This window comes from Anopheles marshallii, chromosome 2 (assembly GCF_943734725.1).
Source record: "Anopheles marshallii chromosome 2, idAnoMarsDA_429_01, whole genome shotgun sequence".
Taxonomy (NCBI): Eukaryota; Metazoa; Arthropoda; class Insecta; order Diptera; family Culicidae; genus Anopheles; species Anopheles marshallii.
This window is the reverse complement of record NC_071326.1, coordinates 51710215-51734246: the sequence shown is the minus strand read 5'-3', so window position 1 is coordinate 51734246 and position 24032 is coordinate 51710215. Positions and strand designations below refer to the sequence as shown.

Here is a 24032-nt window from a genome sequence, read left to right as displayed (position 1 = left end):
GTTTTTGTTGCTGTTTTCATCGAATTTGCCCCATCAAATCACATCACTGCACTTTGGGATTTTTGTTCCGGGTGAGAGATGTGTGTTGTTCGTTTGCCTGACAATTTTCGTTGAATGGACGGGTTTTACAGTAAAATCTTGTTTCGTTAAAAGCACTCGAATCCCGGACCTGCTCGAATCGCGCTGCTAGGCGGGGCGAATAAGCTTTTCGCCGAACTGCTGTCAAAACCTACACTTTCGCCGCGCGCAATATATGTCCGTTGCGAAAACTGCATGTTTCATCCGGGAATGGAAGCATTTTTGCGTATGAAATGCAATGGAGAGGTGTAACAAAAATACGATGTTTAAAGATAAAATTAGATAGCACGCCAACATGTCATTGAACGCTCAACTTCAAATTTCATCATCGCTCAACGATCGAAAGATAAGACGAGCCACAGCAAACAAAAGATAGTAGCGCACCGTAAACAGCTTATCTATACCGTAAACTATTGATTTTATCACATGTCGAACAAATTCCAACGCGTATAATTGAAGATTCGTTATGAGCAGGTGTTTGGCTAGTGAGTCACGCTTAAAATTTGTCATGTTATTGGAACAATTGCTCAAGGCACCTGTTAACATATGAAGCCATGCATGCCACGTGTTTTTCCCAATTGAAATAAATATTTAACTATTATTTTATGAATTATTACTTTATCCGCAGGTTTCGCGTGGATCATTCCGACTTGTAGAAAGTGAACTGATCGACAAGCTAGATTTGCTTATAAGTGAAAACAAGGGAGACGATGAATACCGGGAGCTGTTTAGCACGATGTAAGTAATCTGGTGTATGTCCTGTACTGATTGTCTCATTTACAATCAATCTTGCGCCCATAATTACATTAACACCATTCTAACGTTTGGCTTTAATACTAATCACAAATATAAACTCTTTGGTATTAACATTGCAACTGCACCATCACCTTCATCCAACGTCATACAACATCATAATCGTACTATCGTACGTCGTGTTCTGGTTTACATTGTGCCACTACAATTTCGTCCGTGTCGTGTTTCTTCTCTTGTTTGTGCCTATCGCACATATGCACCCAATCTGTAGGGAGCAACTGTGTCTAGCGTAAGTTATAACATAACCCTTGGCTTGTTGGCTTTCTCCTTACTGAAACTATGTCGCTCACTATCATTGCCTCAAACGGTAGCATATAGTGAAAATAAATAATGATCGATTTACCGTTCTATCCTCAGACTGCTGGAACGTGTACAAACGGAGAACCCTTCTTGGCGCGAATCTGGCATTGCGTTCATCTCCTCCGTCACGCGATTGCTGGAGCGACTGCTTGATTATCGTAGCGTTATGCAAGGGGACGAAAATCGTGACAAACGTATGACCTGCACGGTCAATTTGCTCAACTTCTACAACGACGAGATCAATCGCAAGGAAATGTACGTCCGCTACATCTACAAGCTGTTGGATCTGCATCTGGGCGCCGAAAATTACGTCGAGGCAGGGCTTACGCTGAAGCTGTACGCCGATATGCTCTCCTGGGACAGTGAAACTATTTCGGACGATTCGAACGGCCCGCGGGAGTGGGAACAGAAGGAAAAGATTTACAAGAATGTAATTCCACTGTTTGTTGCCGGTGAAATCCGTTTGTGATTCATGTGCGTTTTCCCGTCTTCTTGCAGATCATCGGCTATTTCGACAAGGGCAAATGCTGGGAAAAGGGCATCCCGCTGTGCAAGGAACTGGCGATGTTTTACGAGCGCAAACGTTTCGATTATAACCGGCTGAGTGATGTACTGGTCCAGGAGGCCAAATTCTTCCAGAACATACTCACGCAATTGCGCCCGGAACCGGAATACTTCCGTGTAGGATACTACGGGACGGGGTTTCCGTCATTCGTTAGAGTATGTATTGTTATCATTTTCTTGATTGTATCTATTGTCGTAAATCGCTTCCATTGCGTTAATTTATTTCTGCTCGGCCTCTATAGAACAAACAATTCATTTATCGTGGACTGGAGTACGAACGAATTGGTGCATTTATACAGCGGCTTCAGACAGAATTTCCGACTGCACTGATTCTGGACAAGAAGCAATACCCTCCGGACAGCTCTATACTAAACTCGCCTGAGCAACGTTTCCACGTCGTCAATGTACGACCGATCGCCGATCCGTACCATCTGAAAAGTGCCAAAGTGACTGTCCCGGAAAAGATTTCCAAGTACTATGAGGTGAACGACGTTACACGCTTCCAGTACGACCGTCCTGTACACAAGGGCACCGTTGACAAAGACAATGAGTTCAAGTCACTGTGGATTGTCAGAACAATCTACGAAACGGCGCAACCTTTGCCGGGCATCTTGCGGTGGTTTGAAGTGAGCAAGACGTGAGTATTTCAATTACAGTTCGAATTCAATTGTTCACGATTTTTCAATACGTCTCCATCATACCATTTATTGCAGATCGGAACATGAGTTAACACCGGTTGAGTTTGCTTGCGAAACAATTGCCAACGTGAACAAGGAGCTGTCCGATCTGATCGTTCAGTACCGTCTTGATCCGAAGCGCAACTTAAACCCGTTCACAATGCGTTTACAAGGATCGGTCGATGCGAACGTAAACGGAGGATTCAGCAAGTATCAAGATGCATTCTTTTCGGAACGCTTCGCCAAATCGACCGAGGGTCGCGATCAAAGTGTGCACGTGCAGCGACTGAAGCGATTGATATTCGAACAGATGCAAATACTTCGTCAGGCGTTGGAACTGCATCGCAGCCTTGCTCCGGAGCAGGTGCTCCCGCTGCACAACCGGTTGTCGGAGGCGTTCCTCGAGTTGGAGAAGAGCACGGCCGAATGGAAGACGAATATTAACATTCCAACAAAACCACTGCCACCACTGCCGATTGGTCAACAACAGCAGCAAGGTGGTGCTAGCGACTCGTGCATGGGTCCAAACGGTGGAAAGGTTGCCATGATAAATGGTGGAGCACAAGAGTTGGCATACTTCCCGGAGGATTACGATGGTACGTACATGTCCGTGAACAAGAAGGCGCTCTCGCTATCAGGAATCGTCCCTATGACGGCGTTGACCTCATCTCCGGTTCCGCACATTCCACCGCGTGACAGCAACGGTGGCTTGGTGCTGCCTGCTGTGTGTTCGCCAACGGCTCCACCATTACCACCACGCGGCCACACGCCCGACAAACGCAGTTCCAATCCGATGCCATTTACAGAGTATGTAGAACAGCAGCAGTTGCAGCAACACAGCTTACCGGGTAAGAATCGGCAGAAAAAGTACTCTCTGTACGAAATATCGCTTAACGACAGCGGCAACTACGGTAGTCCGCGGAATCTGAGCGAGTTTAGGCAAGGCTTCTACCGAGATTCGGGCATTTCCACCAGCACCCAAGAATTAAACAATCTCAATGTAGCATCGTCCTCTGGCGCAGCAGGTGGACAGCACGCAGCATCACAAGGAGGAGAAGGCTGTGTCCAAACACCACCCCATCAACATTATCATCAACCAATGGCAATTCCATCCACCGTAACGCCACACGACGATTATAACATCAGTGCAAACGGAAACACGCTGCCGGCAATGGCACAGCCATCGAACCGGGGCCACCAAAAGACAAACTCCAACCCAGAGGCGTACCAAAGCATTCCAATGATGACCGGGTCATCACCATCGAGCGGTATGGTGCAACCACCACCACCACCGATTCCTCCCAAGTCAGCATCGTTGCACCACCAGCACTCCCTACCAGCCGTGAGCATCGGAGCGGGCAACAATAACAATAACAACAATAATAGCATTTCCCTTAGCTTCCATTCGCAAGGAGCTCATGCGCAGCAGCATTTACCACCATCTCACTACCATCATCAGCGTAATCAGTCGCTTAACCTAAGCACCAACAGTTCGTCCGATGGGGAGCAGTTAAGCTTGAACGACATCAGCCCAGCGCCACCACCCATGTTTAATGACAATTTTAGTGATTCATTCAGCGACGAGTGTGACAATCCAGCACCGATTGGCCAACACTCCAAGCTGACACCTAGTCCCGGACGTTCGGGAGGATCCGGTGGAGTGGCAGGCGTGGTGGTTGGCGCATCGTCTGGATATAACACTGCGCTAAACGGAGCATCGTCCGGAGAAGGAACGTTGGAGCTAAGTTCCATAACAACGACAACTACAACCACCACTATCATTTCCTTACGTCGGGACGATGAGGACGAAATATTTTACTAGTGTGTGTGTGTGTGTGGAGGGGGGAGGTTGGGGAGGTTGGGAGGGAAGAACGGTTAACCAAGGGCACATCCACCCGAAGGGTGTCACCTTTCTCCAGGACTGTTTGATGAGAGAGAACTGGTGTGGTGTGAAGACTTTTCTACTGATCGTTTTTGATCGTACATTGTGAAAGATAATGATATTATTACATGGACACGTGTTCCATGGGTGTGGAAACGTAGAATACATGTGCAATCTCTATTCTTAGCCCGCGCGAATGATCCACATCGAGGAGCGAGGAGTACTGATGCGGAGAATTTCCGCGATAAGAAAGCAACTACATACCAACGAGAATTATATTCAGGAACGTCTTTAGTACCCACATACATAGGAAATCGTTTATATTACCGTGAAGCGTAAAGCATGCACTTGCTGCCTGCTATATTCATATATACACAAATTACGTGCGGATACATATACATACGCCCATAATTTAACTGAAAACGAATTCCATGCAATGAATTATATACCTCTATACAATTACTCGTGCCCCTCAGCCATCAATGGAAGGAGAAGGAATATTTTGCAGTGATATGCTCGTTCACTGCAGTATTTCATCTTCAGTCTCTGTTTCTGTATGTGTATGTAAGTGTGCGTGTCACTTATTAGTGGGAATGCAAAACCCATTTGCCAAAAAGAATAAAAAAACCTCTAACCATTAAGTAAACAATCAACAACAATGAATGTAGCAATATGCTGATGCTAATATACACAGCAAACTCTCTCAATAGCGCATCTGCTGCTTTATATAATGTGTATATAATGTGAGTAAATGCGGTATCAAGAGAAAACCAAATAGAAAGATATTATGGATGGATTAATTTAGTATTGTAAAAGTACCACGATACATGATTAACACGCACTACTCCCATGGTGCGGTAAGGATAGCAAGGATTAATATCGTCGGAATACAAAAACCGAGTGTGATTTCAATCTAGTTTTTTTTTTGATTCCATAATGCATCAGAGGATCTGACGAGGATAACCGGGGCGAAGCAAATGAGACTATTTGAATGAGTACATCCGATTGAGCAAGTACACTGCTGATGGACAATGTTCTTTTGATGTTTACGTTATGGTTATGCCCCAGGCCGCTAGTGCATGCAAAATTACATAATAAATTACTTATCGTCTACTCAGCTAGTTACCGCCATTACCGAAATCGATTCTATTTGGACTATTCCCTACTAAAATCTACCTAGTCAGCAACAATGGAAAATAATCTCTGAAAGCTTATTAAGCTCGCATAAGAGCGCGTAAAGATGGAATTTTTTATCTTAATCGTAGAAGTGTGAACTACAACATAAGGCAAATTAGTAGAATGAAAAATGTGGATAATATGGAGAGAAATAGAGAGAGAGAGAGAGACAGAGAGAGAGAGAGAGAGAGAGAGAGAGAGAGAGAGAGACAGAGAGATGAAAACAACATTGCTTGACCATATTTTAGTCTGAAGGTGTTTGAAGGTGTGAAAAGGTGTCCACTGACACTGGGCAGACCACTGACTTTCTACTAATGTTACTACTATTCGACATTTATGCTGGCGCCATGCACACATAAAATTCAATCCCTTTAAGGTCAATACCTAATAAAAATGAAGTGCTACAATAGGTGAAACGTTTGTTCAGAATTATGTGCGAAAAAAGTTGAGAAAGGGGCATTGCATATTTGGAGTTCAAGCATAACAAAAGAACCGTCAACGAGCTGGTTATAAGTCTAAGGTAGTGGACTAGAAACCATAACTATTTTACTTTAACTACAGCATCAACAATGGGGCGGCCCGGTGGCATGATGGTAGCGGCGCCGGTCTTCACACGAACGGACCGGACCAAAATCCCATCCGGGCCAATCCCCCGTAGCAAGGACTGACTATCCGGCTACGTGGTAAAATAAATCGATACGGCCAGGCCGTTCTAACAGAAAAAAAAACATGATCGACAATCATGACTGAAATAATTAAACAGGAGCTTATTTCTAAACGGAAAATCAACAACTGATCAGATTATAGCAGATCTTCATGCTCAATATTGAGTACCTCGTAATGACATGACCAGATAACCGTTTCTTTTCCAGCAAACTCGACCACACCTGTCGCGACGAACGATGCTGGAACTATATAGAATTTATATAGTTCCATACCTATATACGCCTCTGAGACATAGACTTTGTTCAAAACTGACGAAACCCTCTTGGCCGCGTTCGATAGGAAGGCCCAGTATGGGTCGAAGAACAATGGAGGAGCCGCTACAATTACGAGCTCTTTGAGCTGTACGGCGAACTTACTGCCGTACATCGGATTAGACTCACCAGGCTCCGCTGGACTGGTTACGTCATGAGAATGACACCGTATGACAGCCCATAAAGTCCGTTTAGGTCGTCCACATGGCGTAGTAGGCCCAAATTGAGATGGAGCGATGGCGTTGAAGCGTCCGCCAGAAAGGGCGGAATAATGGATTGGCTGACGATGGTGGTAAGCTTTGTGAGGTATCAATAACGCTTTTGGATGTGTCACATTTCCCAAAAGAATTTTACTCACATCCTAACCTTCAAACAGTTAGTTCTAACTCTTTACGGGTATTGTATCTAACTGTCCGAATTCGATTTACCTTAATTAGCTTTAGTGGTGGTAATATTGGTGTAGCAGAAATGCAATGTTTACAGGCTCTCTTCCTTGCAGGAGACAAGGAAATACACCCATACCACAGTAGGTAAGCACGTTGACTCTTGTACTGTATTTATCACACTGTCTATTCTCCCAAAGGGTCTGATATTTTTGGTTACATATATTACCATTCTGCAAGACGTGGACAAATTATTTACACAGACGTAGTAGCAATAACGAATAAATTATATAACGATAATGGTAGTAGTACTAGTTAACATCATTTGTGATAACATTCAGTTTCTCACTGTTTATCAAGAATTTCCGATACTTCTCTTTTTTCCGCAGGGGGTGTTGTTAGTCTTTTGCACTGTTTACTCTTTTATTTCAACAAAAATACATCTTCTGTTAAATTATGCTTTCGTTTGCCTTGTCTCACTTTTTCATGTTCGTTTCCTGTTATGTTATTGTTATTGTATGTGTGTGTGTTTTTTTACACCCCGTCTTATATATCGTCCAGATTCAGAGGATAATCATTGTAATTAGCATCGATTTCGTTTTACTTCGTTCGTATCCTTCGATCACTGCGCGATTATCGATGTGAAATATTTTTCTGTACACGGTTTTTGTAGTAAAGGGCTGGGGAGTCACTGTAACTCCCGAATGCTTATTTTCTTATTACACCCCGCAAACAATAATGACAGCACGTGCGTGTTTCACTCGATCGTATTGCGAAGCCTCGAACATTCAAATATACATCACACGTTGAACAAATGATCGAAACAAACGTTGACTACTTATCAAGTTTGAATTGCTAAATGCATGTGCATGCGTTCACCTTCTTCCTGCCACGTAACACATGCATCAGATACCTAAATTCAACTACAATCAACAACTTTGAACAGATTTTGGACTTAAAAAGATGGAAACCGGCCGTGGACGTACATTTTCTAACACGTTTCATAATATTGCAACGTTGATTGACCCAATATCAATAAGTGCTTGCTGCAGCCAACATCGCTAGTACTATCGTCCTTCGTCATTGTTTTAACTACACCTCTGGTTTAATATATATATATTTGTATAGAATGTATATTTTTACAGCTTTCCCACTGCTCATCCGGCTAGAAAATGTTTCATACGATCCACGTGCGCATTGCATTGAATCGCACAGAAAAAATCCATCTCAATTTTCTTAAATATTCCTCTTAGTGCATCGCCGCTCTCTCTATCTCACCCTTTTCATTCCCTTTTTTTGCTCTTTTAATGCATCAATTACGTTTTGGCCTTTGTTTGTCACACTTTTCACAAGATTACTCTTTCTCCTATCCACTCTGTTGCACGATATGTTAGTTTCGACAATTAAAAAAAACATAAATTTTCATAGTTCATCGCACATGGGTTTCCCGGGTTTTCTTCTACTATCTTGTGTTTGCCATTTTAAACCGAATTGTTCTTCATGATTTTAATCACGTTATTGTCGTTACGCATTTTGGTATTGCTCAATCAACAGAAACAAATGCTCTTACGACGGCACTTGCCACAACACTAATTGCACGGACATCGGCTCATTAAACACAAAAATTCGTGCGAGCGAAAGGTTGGAATTTCAAGCACTAAAATCGCAAATAATGTTAATTTTAACATGTATCGTTTCGATCGGCGTTTTCTATACAGTTGGAAGTGTAGCTTGTTGTTGTATTTTATACGAATTAGACGTTTCTTTCCATACTGCACGGTACAGTAAAGCTTAACTAATCATTTTTTATCTAATGGATGAATAAACTAAACAAAAAGAATAAAAAGAAAACCATAAAGTCAAAGTATAATAATAAGAACAACGCAATAAAATTGGGAATAAACAGGGGAAGACTATTAATACTCAAATCGGAACGGAATATAGTACAGAGTCGAATGCATTCTCTTTCAGTAACGTTATCCTAGTGGATATAAACAACCTTTTCCGCAACTAGTCGCCCGGCCATCGACCATCCCTAGAAGGTGAGAAAGACCCTGTAGAGAAATGAATACCACCGGGTGTTCATCAATAACTTCACTTAACTAAAGTGTTGCCCAAAGGTATAACATAATTGCTGGAAGCGGTAAAGCGCCAAGGTGTGGTGTAAACAAAATTGCATAAAAAAAATGTTGGAATGGGTAAACAGTTCAACAGATAATTTAAAAAAAAATTAGCTAGTCTGGTTCCCGCGTGCCCACCACCAATAATGTTCCCGATGAGTGTATTGGGCAACAAGCATAACAAAAAAATCGCAAAATTAATTAAATACACTTATATGCTTCGTATGTTTTGCTTGTCTACCGCTGCTAACTACATAACATTAACATAACATTAGCCGGTGTGAATAATTCTTTCGATTGGTCCGGTTTTGCAAAACGTCCTCCGTTCGTTATTGTTAATGACTCTGTTTTATGCACCATTGTACATAAAACGGTTGCTTCTTCAATTCATCACGCTCATGTCACACAACAATTCGCCTTTGAACACGATGTTCTGGCCTTACTATTGCCCATTGTTACGATTTTTTGTGCAGAACTTTCATAAGACACATTTACACACCGAGAGACACTCATACAAAATGTAGACGCGCACAAATATAGTTGAATTGTTGTATGTTAGTTTGCTTTTTTCGTATTCCTTCGTTTTTGTTGTGTAAAAAAGATGCTTTTTCTATGCAAAAAACGTTTTCCGTCTCTCGTTTTTTGTTTCGTTTTCCAGTCGGTGCGACACAACACTGAATTTCTTTTAGTCGTTTCATATACCCTGTTGATGTTTCGGTCAATTGTAAATTTTAATTTCTACCCGGTAACGGATCATTCCTGTTTCATGACGATTGTGTGACATTGGAATACATTACACAAACTCATCTTTTTGCTTAATGTGGGACAAAAATAGATTTGAAAGGGTAGCTACATTAGATTGTGGGAATGATTGAAGGAAGGTATAGAATGCTGTACACAACTCTCATCATTGTAAAGTAAGGTGGAACTGGAAGAGTCAGGATTTAGCTTAAGTGTGTGTGTGTGTTAGTGTTTTAGGCAAAGAACATTCAATACTGATTATTGTTCGGTAAATGTTCTACCACCACTGCGACCCCACCTCGTGAATGTAATAAATCTAATTTAATGCGCGTTATCCACCTATCTAAATATGACTAAATTGCGTGAAAACCTAGACAGAGGTATAACACAAATAATAATATCTTCGTATATGTTGTGTAGGCCGCATTGATTGGAATATATGATGTTCGGTTGGTGGTTGAGAAGAGAGAATCTGGGAGATAACGGAGGATGTAACGGATATCTTATCGATCGAAAACGTATTCGGGGAGGATGATTAGGAAGTAGATTGAATACCGCTTCACGCTTGGTGGGAAAGTTAATTGATTGGCTTTTCAGGAGGATTGTGTATGTCTGTATGTAGGTATGTTTTTGTTTTTGTTTGATTTGCTATGCACATACGCATTGAAATTGTTACCGATCATCGCATTTTGGTTGCGCTATAGTATCACTTATTAGCACAGCTTGTACGATGACAGTAAGGCAGTCGCACTCTTCTTTTGGTGGACGTATGTCTCTGCTTCTCTAGGCCGCGCACATCATCAACCAACGGATGGGGTGTTGTTAGTAGCAAGAGGCCGCCAAATTATTGGCCAGGCCGGCGTGGGATCATTGAAACGCGTTGAACGCTCCACCGAAGCTTGCACCACCAGTTGGCGCGGAAGTGTTATTGCTATTGCCATTCAGAAAGGCACCGCCGCCGATACCACCCATCATCATTCCTACCGCGGGTGGTTGCTGTTGCTGTGGTACGGGAGACATCATATTAATCGCCATCGGAGCCATTCCACCGGCCCCGTACGGTGACTGTGGGCTCAACGTTACCATCGGCTGGTGTACCGGGCTGGAATGAATGCTTTTCAGCTGATTCATCGAGGGTGCATTCGAGCCTCCGGCTCCACCACCCGACCCACCCCGACCTCCTTTCGCTCCGTTACCGAGCAAATTGTCCAGATCGATGTTAATGCTACCGGCATTCTTCCACGTTGTGCCGACATTTGCAGCAGTGGCAGGCTGCTGCTTGCCCAGGTTCGATAGCAGAGAATTATTGTTGATATTACTTGCATTGGCCGCGAGGAGGGGTGTGGGTTGCAACAAGCCCCCAGAACCATTGTTCATCGAAGTATAAAGGGCTGCTAGAATGACAGTAAAATATTCGACCAAAAACGATATAATTAGTACGGTAATTGTTGAGGTAACGACAAAAGCAAAAAAAAAAAAATCAACTATCAAAAAAGCTGTTACAACAACGACGCCATTTCAGTTCATATTCATTCTCACCCCCCTGTTGCGTAGAAAATGTAAACGAAGACGAAAAAAAATCACATATTACACAACCGTTACATTCCTTTCTGAATGTCCTCGGGCAAAGGTCATATGGCTGAAGAGTATTTTATCCATGCTGGAACCACCTAGGGAGAATCAATCGTCCGTCTGTGCGAAGGGGACGAAGGTACCTGACCTGCGTTCACGTTGCCTCGCTCATCCAAGGACCACTGTTGGATGTGTAGCAAAGGACACAATCGCCTTTTTTCGCCCAGCAGGAAATGCATGTTCCAACATGCTTTCTAACAGTTTTCCTTTCATCCTTTTCCAGGAAGAATGCAAAGATTTTTAGCGACTGAACACAAACGTGGACATGATATTGGGGTTGGAGTGGAGTATAAAAATGAATATACCGACGCATTACGCTGCAAATCGGGACGGACTGCTGGACGCGAAAGAGCGATTTGGCAGGATTAAAACTGTAAGGTTCCGGCAGCTGAGCGATTTCATAATTCCCAACTACTCGTTAGTTAAGTCGAAATGTGTCGCAGTTTTCGATCAACACTTGTAACCAGCAGTTGTGCGTATCTGCTATGTTGCGCACTTGTACTGGTCATATCCTTCAGCGTACCAGCTACCGCTCAGCACAACCAGGCCGATGAGACGTGTGAAACGCTCCCGTCGGAGATTCATCTTATAAAAGGTAACAAATTCTAATACATGTACACTAAACATAGTGCTATGTTTTGTAGCACACGTGTATTCATACACTGTGTTTTTTTTTCTCGTTTTCTTAGAGGAATATGACGAGCTGGGGCGACTCTATCGTACTTGTAACGGAGACGTTACAGTCAACAAATGCGAAGGAAAGTGCAACAGCCAAGTCCAGCCGTCGGTAATCACGGCGACGGGCTTTTTAAAAGAGTGCTACTGCTGCCGGGAATCGTTCTTGCGCGAGCGACAACTGCAGCTAACGCATTGTTACGATCCGGACGGCGTCCGGATGACTGACCACGAGTCTGCCACGATGGAAATTCGTCTAAAGGAACCGGTCGATTGCAAGTGTTTCAAGTGCGGAGAAATGGTTCGCTAACTGTAGTGCAATCAAATCAATATTGTTAAAGCATTCCCAGTAATTTGCCCTTCAGATCGTTCGAAAGTAACCCACACCATCACGGATTAGTTGGAAGCAATAATAAACAGCACCGCTTCCTATCGTAACGAGTAGTATACAGAGTAATAAAAATTAAGCAATGAAAATATTACAACTTTGCTCCCTGCGCCCGTTTCAGCATAGACTAACGAGATCTAACATCTATATAGCATGCACCATATCTAAGCCTTGATAAGAGTTTTTCGGTATCCGCAGATTCGAGAACACAAGTTTGTTGCTTTTAATGCTGACGACGTTCATTGCCGTCGCAAGGCTGTTATTATTTCAGCATACCTTACATATTCAAATCAGTATTTCAAATTGCTTCATACGCATCTTTACTGCTTATTTCAATTTCCGCACTCGTACTAGATAGTAAAGTTATTAATTTTCGTCTATCAATGCACTATAGCACATGGCAAGCAGATGATGCGCTAGCTGGCGACATTCTTTATTTGTTTCACCCTTGCGTACAACATCAGCTTGCGTGCACTCTTCGAGCCAATTTTTAAGTTCCAGCAGCTCTTCGTAGAATTGAACCTGCAGCAGCTCCGATCGGATCGCTAAAAAGATGGCCGCTAACATTTGCATTACGGATAGACGCACTTTCGGTTCCTCGCTGTAGCGCAAAAGTTTCGCGAGCGTAAACAGTTCCCTTGCCATCCGTCCAGCAACGGGACAATTTTCGGCGCACACCATTAGCACGGAAAGAGCTTGTAAGAAACTGACAAGCAGAAGGTTTTCGACGTCGTATGGGAACTTCAGACCGGCCGTGAAGATAAACTTGTTGCCCCCAAAACCACGGATCAGTGGAAAGAAAAACCAGCCAGCCACCTCACTGTATCGATTAATTGTGCCCTTTTCTTCTTCTTGCCGGATCTTAGTAAAGGCCGAACGAAATCGTCTTGTTTTGCGCTCGATTCGCTCACGTACTATTCGCTCGGCTTCCTCACGACGTGTTCTATGTTCTGCTTCGTCGCGAAACATCAGTAGAAGTTGATTCTTACTGTTTCCTGAGTTGAGGGCTGGGGATTGTGCAATCGCTTTGCCTTCTACTTGCCGTTTAATAGACTCGTCCTTTGGACCACTGTTCGAGAGTACTTTAGCCACTTCCGTCATCACGTCCAGCATAAATATGCGACGATTCACAGCGTGATGGCTCACCTCGGCATGAAACTGTTGGCAGAGATAGGTGGCACATTCTTTCGGAAATACGACGCATATTTCGACCAGCGCGCTAAATTTTCGCTCTCCAAAGGTTGGCATATGACTTTTCTCTTCGAGCGAAAGGAAAATTTGTAACAAATCTAGTGCAAGTTTTGCATCATTGCTGGGCAGCTGCTGGGCAATAAGTTCGGGAGCAACATCTACCGCTAACTCGAACTGTTCCGGGGGTTTTGTTGTATCCGTTTCAACGAGCGCATCGCGCAAATCTAACAGATATTTTGGACGAAACCGCTCGTGTTCGATCTTAGTGTCGTTTGACATATCATAGATTTGGAGCTCATCGTCATCCGAATCCAGTGACTGTTGATCGTTGCCATGTTCTTCTTCGTCGTCACTATCCGCTGATGTCGGTATTGCCACGTTGTTGGATTCTAATGGCACCTGTACAATGGGTTTTTGTTCACCTTCTTGATTTTGCAAGTTGACAATTTGTTTTCTGCTATAATGCGCTAGCTCTTCCACAGCAAGCAGTATCATTTCTTCATTTTTAACACGTACCTTATCTAATGCATTTTTACGTTGTACGATGGTCTTTAAGCTTTCTATTAAGGCAAGCGTATCTGCATTAAATCCTTCATAATCAAACCGCAGTCGATTTTCATCGCCTTTTGCACTCGTTGAATTGCCTTGTTCGCGCTTGTGGTCGATCGAACCCATAATGATCTCAACCGTTATCATACCGACGCAGCGCACCTCCTTAATAGGTGATTCCAAATGAGCCTTTAAGCCGTCGAATAATATCCTTCGATATGTGTCCCCGGAGTTTGGCGTATAAATCGTTTCGTTCTCAATTATCGTGGTAATGGATAGCAATAACAGCTTCGTTATGTACAGGTGCTGATCGAAACTAGTCCGTTGAATTGATGCGCGACTTGACCACACCACTAGCAGTTGCTGAGCTAATCGTTCGAGAGCGATTTCATTACACTGTTCGCTATTCACATTTTCTACCTTTTGCACACGTGTTAACAGTTGGATCAGTTCATGAATGATCGTGTCATTGTTGGGATAATAGTTGTACAGTGGAATTTTTTGCAACAATACATAAGCCCAACTGGTAGGTATAGATTGTTCGAAGATTGTAGAGAGATCAATGCGCTCGTTGAGCGCAATATAAACAATTATTTCGATTGCTGTCGGTGTTAAGGTAGCAAAAATTAGTTTAATAAAAGATGCCATTTTCGGTAATCTAGAGATTCCGTCTACGAGAAGGTAGAGTGCCGCACGCAACGTTGGTGAGCGACGTTCCTGATGAAAATCGATGATGAATTTGTTGAACAGGTTCGCTAAATAAGCGTGTTGTAACGATGGTTTTGTAGTGATTTTCTCATTCTCGTAATAAATAACTGCATCATTTAAGCTTACGATGGTACGAATCAAATGGCGGAACATTGTTCTACTGTACGTTAAGGGCAACACGTTATCCGGCACTTTGGTTTTAAGCGCGTTGGCTACCTTATTGGGGATGGCGGAAAGGGCCTGCAAAAATAGGTTGTAGTCACCAATGTTTACATCACTACGGTATATTGATAGTTGCATGAAGGCTGCAGGTAAAACGGAATCGTCCTCTATTATGCGTATTAACAGCTCCAATGCTATTTCATATGATGAACCTTGTAAAACGGATCGCTGAGTAAGAGCATTGATCGCTTCATACGGAAAAAGCGCGCTTGCATCAAGTGTAACAAGCCGGTACAGCAGGGAGCGTTGCAAATGTCCCATCAACGGGATTAGTTCCTCCAGCAAACTCGGATACGCTTCAGCCGCAAATCGGTCCCATACTTTTGATCCTTTCAGAGCATCTGACGGTTGTACCGGTCCCGGAAGACATTCGAGTAGTAAATCAAGCTTTTCGTTCACCATTTTCCTTTCCTCGTTTCGATTAATTGTACGGTCATCTAGTCCACCTTTTTGATGCATGGGCAGTTCACGAATACTCTTTAGAAGATCGTTATAACGATGCACAATACACGATTGTACACCCGATGACACGATACTGTTGTTGCTGGATGCTGCAAGGGGAGAAGGTAAAATAGTTGTTGCACCAATATATTACCCAAATATCTATCACCATCCTCCTTCGCTACCGTTCATGAATGGTATCACCACGTGGTAAAGGTAGCATATAGAAGGAGGTGAGGTCAAAGACACATAGGCACAAAATGCAACGGAAAGATTCTTCACGTCAAGCAGATAAGAAGTTGCGCTAATAAACCATACTAGTATACTGGTAAGGAACATGGTTAAAGGAAAAGTATAATACCGGTCGATGCTTTACATGGACAATCCTCTTCATTTTGAACCAAAAGAGGATATCAAACAATGTATGAATTTTCCATCCGATTTGGTTCTAGGGTTTGTTGGATGCATAATATTGATGGGCAATTGCAAACAAATTTAAGCGAAAAGTAAATTGTAAAACATTTGCCATACATACCGTTCGAATTAGCACCAAGAGAGAGACCACTTAGATCTGAAAGAATATCGGTTTGATGACCACCATTGCTTGATGTTCCCGTAGTGGTTCCAACACTTAGACCGAACAATAGATCTGCGTTTGCCTCCACTTTCGGTGTTACTGTCACTTGCTGTACTGGTTCCGTTCCGAAGGCTGCAAAATCAGCAAACTCATCTCCCTTCGCTGTCGTCGTCACCGATTTGCCGGTATTTGCACCGAAGGCCGATTCAAAATCTCCGAAATCTTCGGCCGCTCTTGGATTGAAATCATCCTCATCCACAAGAGCACCACTGGCGGAAGTAGATTTCGTGGGACACGTTTTGAAAAGATCATCTAGCGCGTCCGGCTGCTTGTTGGACGGAACGTTACCCGTACCAACTATATCTTCCGCATGCGTATTGCGGTGAGTTGGAGAATTGATCCCAAACTGATCTACACTCGCTGAAGAGGTGAATGTTGCCGTTGCAGCCGTCTTAGCAAATCCGCTAGCAGCTCCGAGATCGATTTTCTTTGTCGGTTTCTGTGCGCTTCTTTGTGTGCTTCCTGTAGAAGAGCTACCGGTCGGTTTGATGTTCAAATTTATCTTCCGTTCACTGCCACCAGTTCCTCCACCACCGCCAAAAGCCGTCGTGGATCCAGTAGACAAGTTGGACGATTGACGTGTGGCTGGACTTTTCGATGGCTCTCGGTCCTGGTACCGGTTTGTTGAACGATCCTGTGGTCCGTTCGTCGATTCGTCATCAGAATCTTCCCTTTCACCTTCATACTGATAATCGTATTCGTGGTGTTCCCTTGATTCATTATCTGAAAGAAATTATAACGGATAAATAAACAATCATACGCAAAAACAAAGAATTCTAACTTACATCGATCCTCGCTTCGTCGATCGTAGCTATCCCGATAGCCACCGTAATCCATTCCGCCTCCACCACCGCTGCTACCTCCGTAGCGCATGCCCATCGCTTCTGAGCTCATACCGATGTACTTGTCCTTGTTCTTTTTCGCCTTTTTTCGTTCCTCCCGCAATCGATCATCGTCCTGAATAAAGTCAATCAACTCCCGCACTTTGTGCCGTACATTGATACCCTGATCCTTGCCATTTTCATCCACGAATGTATAGTTTTCTAGCGATCGTAGATCATAGATGTGCTCCCGCGACGAGGTAACAACACGTTCCGATCCGTTGCGCACAAGGTAGTTTAGCAACAGCAGACTTTTGTACGTTCGCCGCCAGTTCGTTTTGTTGTCTTGCAGCATTCGCTTCCACAGCATCGACATTACTTCGGGAAAATGCTCGTACGTAAAGGTAGCATGGGCGAGTTCTTGCATCAGTGGCCCCGTTGGACCCCACGGTTCATCATTTGTTGCTTCGCGTACCTTACCCTCTATTTCTGTGTAGTTCATCACAACATTTGTTCTAAAAAGGGAGAAGTAGGAATCAAAACGGAAACAATGTTAGTTAATTGTAATTTTATAACTTTAGTTAAAAACATGACTACGACTTGCACGACTCGTCGTGCGACTACTGAACTTTGAACTGATTACGTATAGTGCTTATTTTTAAATCAATACATAATAAGTTTCAGAATGGGACGACAGTGAAAATTACATGTAGTGGCGACATTCGGTGGAAAGTGTGCCAATCGATTTTTTAGGAATTCAATAATACGTTTTATGAAAAGTAACATGACAGATTATGTACTATTAAGCATTATGCAAAACAGATACGAATGTTCATTTAAATATTACATTATTGTTTTTCTAGTCATGGATAATCAAAGACTGGGCCAATTCGTAACAACCAACATTAAAATTTTGCAAAAGTTTTACTCATTTTGCGACCCTGGTTATACGCAACAAAGGTGTGCATACTTCGAGCTGGTTTTTCTTCCTCTTCTCGTGATCTTCTGACCTTCACCGGCACACTATAGCGTAAGCTCCCATTTTTGGGCGCGACTATGACGATTACCTTGAACGTAAAGGCTATTCTATGTCGCTGTCGTGGGGTGTAAAAGCGGATGATCAAAATTATATCACTCTTTTGGTAATTATCTAATAATGATTCCAGTTCTGCCACTTTTCATTTTGAATAACCGTTTAAGTAAAATTTGTAATCACAGTGTAAGATACATCAGTTAGCCACGTAAACTCGGGAAAGGCGAGCGCTTTTACATCGAAGCAAGATGAGGTGGTTCGATGTATTTAATAATTTAATATCACCTTGCGTTCTACCGCACAATTGCTTGCTTGGCATTCTTTTAAAACCGAATGTGCGGCATACTTTTACGCTGCTTCTGCTCAGCGGTACATTTGGGAGCATAAAATATTGATATTTTTTATAAACACAATTGACGTTTAGCTCCAAGCCCACAACAAAGCATCAGAAACAAAACACTCAACTAAAGTTATTGAAGTGTTACCAATATCTCTGTTTCTTTCCTTTGCAGTAGATCCGTTTTTTCATGACAATACGGCAATTACCGTCATCATGGGTACATAAATAAAAGATACCTCTTGGCCTGGTCATTGTATCATATTATTTTAATCCCACAAGTCAATGTTCAACTTTATTTCCACACCGTTTAAACAGAATGGATAAGCTGAATCATTCGTAAAAATACACTCTGTCTGCCTTATTTTACGTAAAATTCGTTCACACAATTCCCATCGGGCATATGGGATGGATAAACCAGATGAAAGGAAACGTATCAATCGCGTTTAATTTTCCTCACTCTATGGTCACAAAAATTAATACATACACTTACAGCAAAGCTTTACGACCAATATTATCCAAGGGAAGGAACCAAAAATCCTTCAGTCGAATTATCAACAACCTGATAATGCCTCGCAGTCTTTAGATGATATTAAAACTCGTACTAAACGGAATCCTCTGAGCCGTGTTAGTTTTGTGCGGGCCATAGTTACCATGTTCTATGCTTAAATTATTGTTTTTCGCGACGTAATGCAAACACCATAAACAGTTCTGCCCTATCACAGCCCCAGCTCCTCAAACCAGGTGAATTACTACCGATTGTTAGGTTTGAAGGTAGTCTTATCGCGTTTGGAGTGTACATTGTCTTTGGGCTGTAGTTGTGCCACGGTAAAGTCCATCCAGTGTCTGGTTAGGGAAAGGAAATTGGCTTCAATTATACTTACACTTTATCGGCGAGTTCTCGTACTTTCCACATGCTGATAAATTTATCCATGATTAATGCGCTTTCCTATGCTACTATGTGCTGGAATTTCGCTTTCTCGGTTGCTGCTCGCGTATACGATTATGTGTGCTGGGTGGTCACCGAGTCAAATGCAAAATTTGCTTTCCGGAATTTATTTTGTAAATCACAATAATGAAATGATCGATGCTACGAGAGCCAGGAATGTTTTTTCCATAGGCTAAATAGCAAAATCACCACCGTCTGTCAGGAAACAGAAAAAGGAAACAATGCACACACACGCACACACACACACGGGCTCGCAACACTCCTCTTCGAACAGGTATCTCCAGCAAATTGCCTAGAACAAATTCTGAAGGAAGGTGTCCAAATACTAGTTATGTTACCCGTAAGACACCACTAACGATGATTAACGAAACGAAATCTCGCCACACGCAATTGCTACTGCTGGCCTTCGGAATCCCGTCACACGTAACCAACGGCACAGAACGCACAATTCCACGTCGTCCAGGTTCGTTCCATTCACGGATTGCGGTGGACGGCAAACGGCGTAGGATATCGTAGCACGTGCTTCACATTCACTACGTGTCGTTGTAATCGGTAATTGCAATATGTGCGGCTCGGTGCCACTTCAAATTGCTAGCAAACACAAAAAAGCAATAGAAATAGGAGTTTCTCTCGCCTTTGACGAAACAACACTTTTTGCCTTTTTTTCTATTGCTAATTCTGACAACATGACAAAATCATGCTTTGACAGCCAAGAAAGTTGTTGTACGATTTCGTCTGTCAAACAAACCAATCGTTAAATAGGCCGTTGAATTAAATTACGAGAAATAAACAATTCTAAAACTGGCAACTTTATCTGGAATTTTAATGCTTCTACAGCATATTCAAACAGCGCAACTTTATTGTAAATATTAATGTAAATGTATAGATATGTGGAGTTGCAATTGCAAAGAAGTGACCATTCTATTTACTTCAATTAAAGTTTACCTCCTATAGGTCAAAAGCTGACTGATCTCTTCGGTGATGATTGTGAATTTGTGATACTATAGAGCCAATAAATAATAGTTAAATTAAGAAACCCGTGGGACGGGCGGTGGTGTATTGGTAGCGGCATCGGTTTTCACACGATAGGACAGGGGCAAAATCCTATTCGCACCAAACCAGCGTACGCAGGACTGACTCTCTCGCTACGTTTAAATAAAGTCAACGAGAACCTGAAATAGCAGCTCTTGACTTTATGAGGTTGTTGTGGCGATAAAGAAGAAACCCGTTTATTGGTTTATTGGAACAAAATGTTTTCACAACATTAATCATTTTATTCGATCATATATTTTAAAAATATGTTTTTCCAACTCATTCAGTTCCGAATATAAATCCATCATGGAACACCGCGTAACGTAAGCTGCTTCCCGCAGAAGGAATTGAAAGCTGGCTGGAAAAGTGCTAAAATAATCCTGCTCGAAGGTACTAAGCGTAATGCAGCTGAGATTTCCACTCTTGACCCAGTAGTAATAATTCGGCAGAGCAAATTTTATCGTTTCGCTGCAACATTGCTTATCTGGTAGAGTTTTGTATACGGTAGGATTATTTTGAAACGGATTGACTTCATCTTTAAGTTCTTTTAACCACACCAGCTCCGCGTCTTTGGATCTGGCTTTAAACTGCGCCGTCCGAAGGTTTGATTCCAACTCAGCTATCGTATTTTGGCACAGTGTATCGTGTAGTATTTCCTCGTGACTGAGATGATATTTCTCGGCTTTTGAGTTGATGTAATCTAAAATGTTACTTTCGGCGTTGCCATTTTCGGAACTGCTCGATTCACTATCATCCTCCCTTTGGAGCACATGGGCGAACTTATTCACATGGAGGTAAAGATCTACATTCTTAAGATGTGAGTTGTACGCAACCATCTGGATATGCTTAATTGTTGGTTTAATTTTTTTTGTGATCAATCTAATCTTTTGATTCGCCAAAAGTTGTTTTTTAAGAGGCATTGGATTAACGAACGGTGCTGTCATACGTTTGTTGTGATCTGTTAGCATGTACTCTGGAATATACACGTGTTGCCGCTCGGTATCGTCCATTTTCAGTATTTCTGCGAAATACGTACGTTGCGGTTCCAAGCTATGATTGAACTCGATATGCTTTTTCGATTGTCCTCCGTGAAGGCTTGGGTGTTTCTCTGTTGCCGATGATATGATGGTGTGCAAATTTTTAAATAATCGCTCTTGGGCCGCAGTATGCCTTGGTCCATGTATACCAGCTTGATAGCCAGTAGTATTATCATCGTCTGAAACAGCATGAGTCTCAAAAAAGCTAAGAAAAAGATCGTTATCAATAGGACGGTTTATCGTGGATTGGGTGCGGGAATGACTTGTTGGGTAGTGCAATTGTTCCAGTATAACGTGCCGCATAGTCACGTATCGTTGCCACTCACGCCATACGAAAAGTTGTGGAATTTTGGTACATGCTCCAATTCGTTCGTTGAGCTTTTCGGTGGTTAAATCTAATTTTGTTTCGACCACACCATCCAAACCAAACAACAGTTTCATAACAAACAATATGAACTTCATGGCGTGCAGTTCGTACTTCGGAAAGCAGGCTTTTGCAGCAGGGGGCTTAATGGCTGGCGCAATTGCAATCACTTTGTCAATGTAGGGTGCTAGATCGAGCGGGAGCGCTAGTTCACTTAAAAATCGGTAGCAAATCGTAGATAAATCTGGATGGATTGGCATTATTCCAAGATCTGTTGCTATCAGCGATGTGACTTCTCTGTAGTTCACGAACCCATGATAAGAACACGACAGATGTGACAATGTTTCAGAATAACAATCTGGGTCTAGACCCTCCGGTAAATATTGTCGTAAGTCATGAAACGGAAGATGTCCTTCTTCTATCCATCGTATCAGATCTGCTGCTTGTATTGTGCTGCGCACTTGATTCAAACCAAGGGTTAGAATACCGATTAAAATTGATTTCCGATGCATGAATGACCAGTTGTCTCCCTCTTTAGCCCTATATCGTTTTACATTCAAATGGGGAAAGGTATGACAATTCACATCGGCAGGTGTTTCTTGCTCATGCCACTGTACACTGTCCTCATCAAGCTGCAATTCTTCCAGAAGTCGTTTACGCGTTCGACGGTTGAATTGAAACCCCAATGGGGTTTGAACTGAATTAGAATCCCGCATCGATGTCGATAAGTTGCTTAACGTAGATTCTAAGTCCGAATTTTGACTTTGTGTTAATTCATCTTGTTCAGCTTTTAACATATCTTGAGTTCGCTTTCGCCCACGCTTTATGGAAGTTTCCCCCGATTTTTTATCTCTGCGTATGGATCGCTTGGGAACACTTCGGTTGAACATTACTTTCAAATCCCTGAAACAAAAGACGAAACAGTTATAGATAGTGCATGTGTTCTTTAATTACCTATTGGTCGTAACGTACAATTTCAGATTTCGCAAAGTTAAACGTGGACGCTTACGTTGCCTTTTGTGGAAGAAAGCTATCTCGGCGTTATTCAGATAGGCACTCCAAATCTGTAAAACTGTCATTTTTAGCTCTTCCGGAGCGCCCAACTCAACCAATCGCTCCGTGAGGCCGTGAAGGAAATAATTCATTTGCTCCCAGCTTGATATTTTGCTTCCCACTTGAACTTCTGTCCGCATCGTTGTATGGCAGCCGACATCTATATCATCATCCACAATTTCACGTTTGCTATGAAGTTTTGTGCCACATTCTGTACAGTAATAAAAACCATCTTCTAATGCAAAGTCTTCCAGACCACACACTTCACATGTATCGTTTGCTGTAGCCATTTTAAAACACTCTATCTAAAAGCGGTACAATATATGGATGCACTACGTAAAATGCACGGCTCGCCTCGAAGCCTGTATGCTTGGCTAAAACACATTCGTAGTAAACATAACAAATGCGGTACAAAAAATAAACATTTCCTTTGCAGCAGATGACGTTTGCCAAACGTCTGACGTCTTATTTGGGAATCCACAATGACATTCACTTCGCACAGTAGTTGTTCTCACAATTCTTTCGCTCAGTAATTTATTTATTCAAATCGGAACCATCATAAATGATCTAGTCTAATAATGCGTGCCAGAGAAAATTCGCGTAATTCTAATTTTCGCGTCACTCGGATTTCCTTTATAAGATCGTTTATAGTTAGTATTCAGTGATCGATTTCTTCTTTTCACGCCACAAAGCACATTAATAATTGATATTTTTACGTCAATTTCGACAATTAGAGTAAATTTTTAGCAAAATTTATGTTTTTAATATGAAAATTTAACGTATTTTTGAGAAAATTTGAAATTTGACGAATATAAACTTCAGTTCCACATACAAAATTAAACGAATTGTCAAAATGTTGGGATAACACGGATAACCGGCATATCTCCTTTTTTGATAACAAGTACAGGCAGTCCCCGAGATACGCGGTTCCTCTTATACGCGGGTTCGGAGATACGTGGTTTTTGGAAATTTGACAGCTGAGTTAATTTATAGCACAAAATCTAAGCAAAAAAATGGTAAAATTGGTCTAAAATAGCTTCCTTTCTCATATAAAACATTTGTTTTTAGTTAATTTTAATGTATTCTATCAAAAAATAGCTTGGTATGCTGAAAAATTAAAGGCAGAGAAGGATTCAACTAACTAACTTTGAAGTATAAACGATTTTACTCCCGGATTCGACATACGCGGAAATTCGAGATACGCGGATTTTTCCCGGGTTATAGCGGTACGCTATAATAGTGTATCTCGGGG

General features: G+C 42.2%; 4 protein-coding genes across 4 annotated transcripts in view; 2 read left to right on the top strand and 2 right to left on the bottom strand.

The window, feature by feature from the left end:
• Positions 1 to 4254, top strand: part of LOC128706841 (dedicator of cytokinesis protein 3) — a 48419-nt gene extending 44165 nt beyond the window's left edge. The window contains exons 6-11 of the mRNA XM_053801783.1: positions 707 to 816; positions 1103 to 1120; positions 1249 to 1621; positions 1690 to 1911; positions 1998 to 2392; positions 2469 to 4254. Coding sequence (XP_053657758.1) covers positions 707 to 816; positions 1103 to 1120; positions 1249 to 1621; positions 1690 to 1911; positions 1998 to 2392; positions 2469 to 4254 — 2904 coding nt within the window. The remainder of the gene's footprint in view (positions 1 to 706; positions 817 to 1102; positions 1121 to 1248; positions 1622 to 1689; positions 1912 to 1997; positions 2393 to 2468) is intronic.
• A 7384-nt stretch (positions 4255 to 11638) lies between these two features.
• On the top strand, positions 11639 to 12328 carry LOC128708754 (partner of bursicon). The gene is given in 3 exon segments (XM_053803734.1): positions 11639 to 11721; positions 11766 to 11938; positions 12033 to 12328. Coding segments are annotated over 3 exon segments (552 nt in total).
• A 444-nt stretch (positions 12329 to 12772) lies between these two features.
• LOC128718112 (uncharacterized) lies at positions 12773 to 19279 on the bottom strand. Its single transcript, XM_053811786.1, has 4 exons — positions 19230 to 19279; positions 16940 to 17490; positions 16053 to 16877; positions 12773 to 15627 (listed from the first exon to the last, which is right to left on the bottom strand). The coding sequence occupies exons 1-4, from the start codon at positions 19277 to 19279 to the stop codon at positions 12773 to 12775; spliced, it is 4281 nt and encodes a 1426-aa protein (XP_053667761.1).
• A 1283-nt stretch (positions 19280 to 20562) lies between these two features.
• Positions 20563 to 23070, bottom strand: LOC128707754 (TATA box-binding protein-associated factor RNA polymerase I subunit B). The gene is made up of 2 exons (XM_053802712.1): positions 22700 to 23070; positions 20563 to 22630 (listed from the first exon to the last, which is right to left on the bottom strand). Exons 1-2 carry the CDS (start codon positions 23068 to 23070, stop codon positions 20563 to 20565), a joined length of 2439 nt encoding a protein of 812 aa, XP_053658687.1.
• Positions 23071 to 24032: the final 962 nt, after the last annotated feature.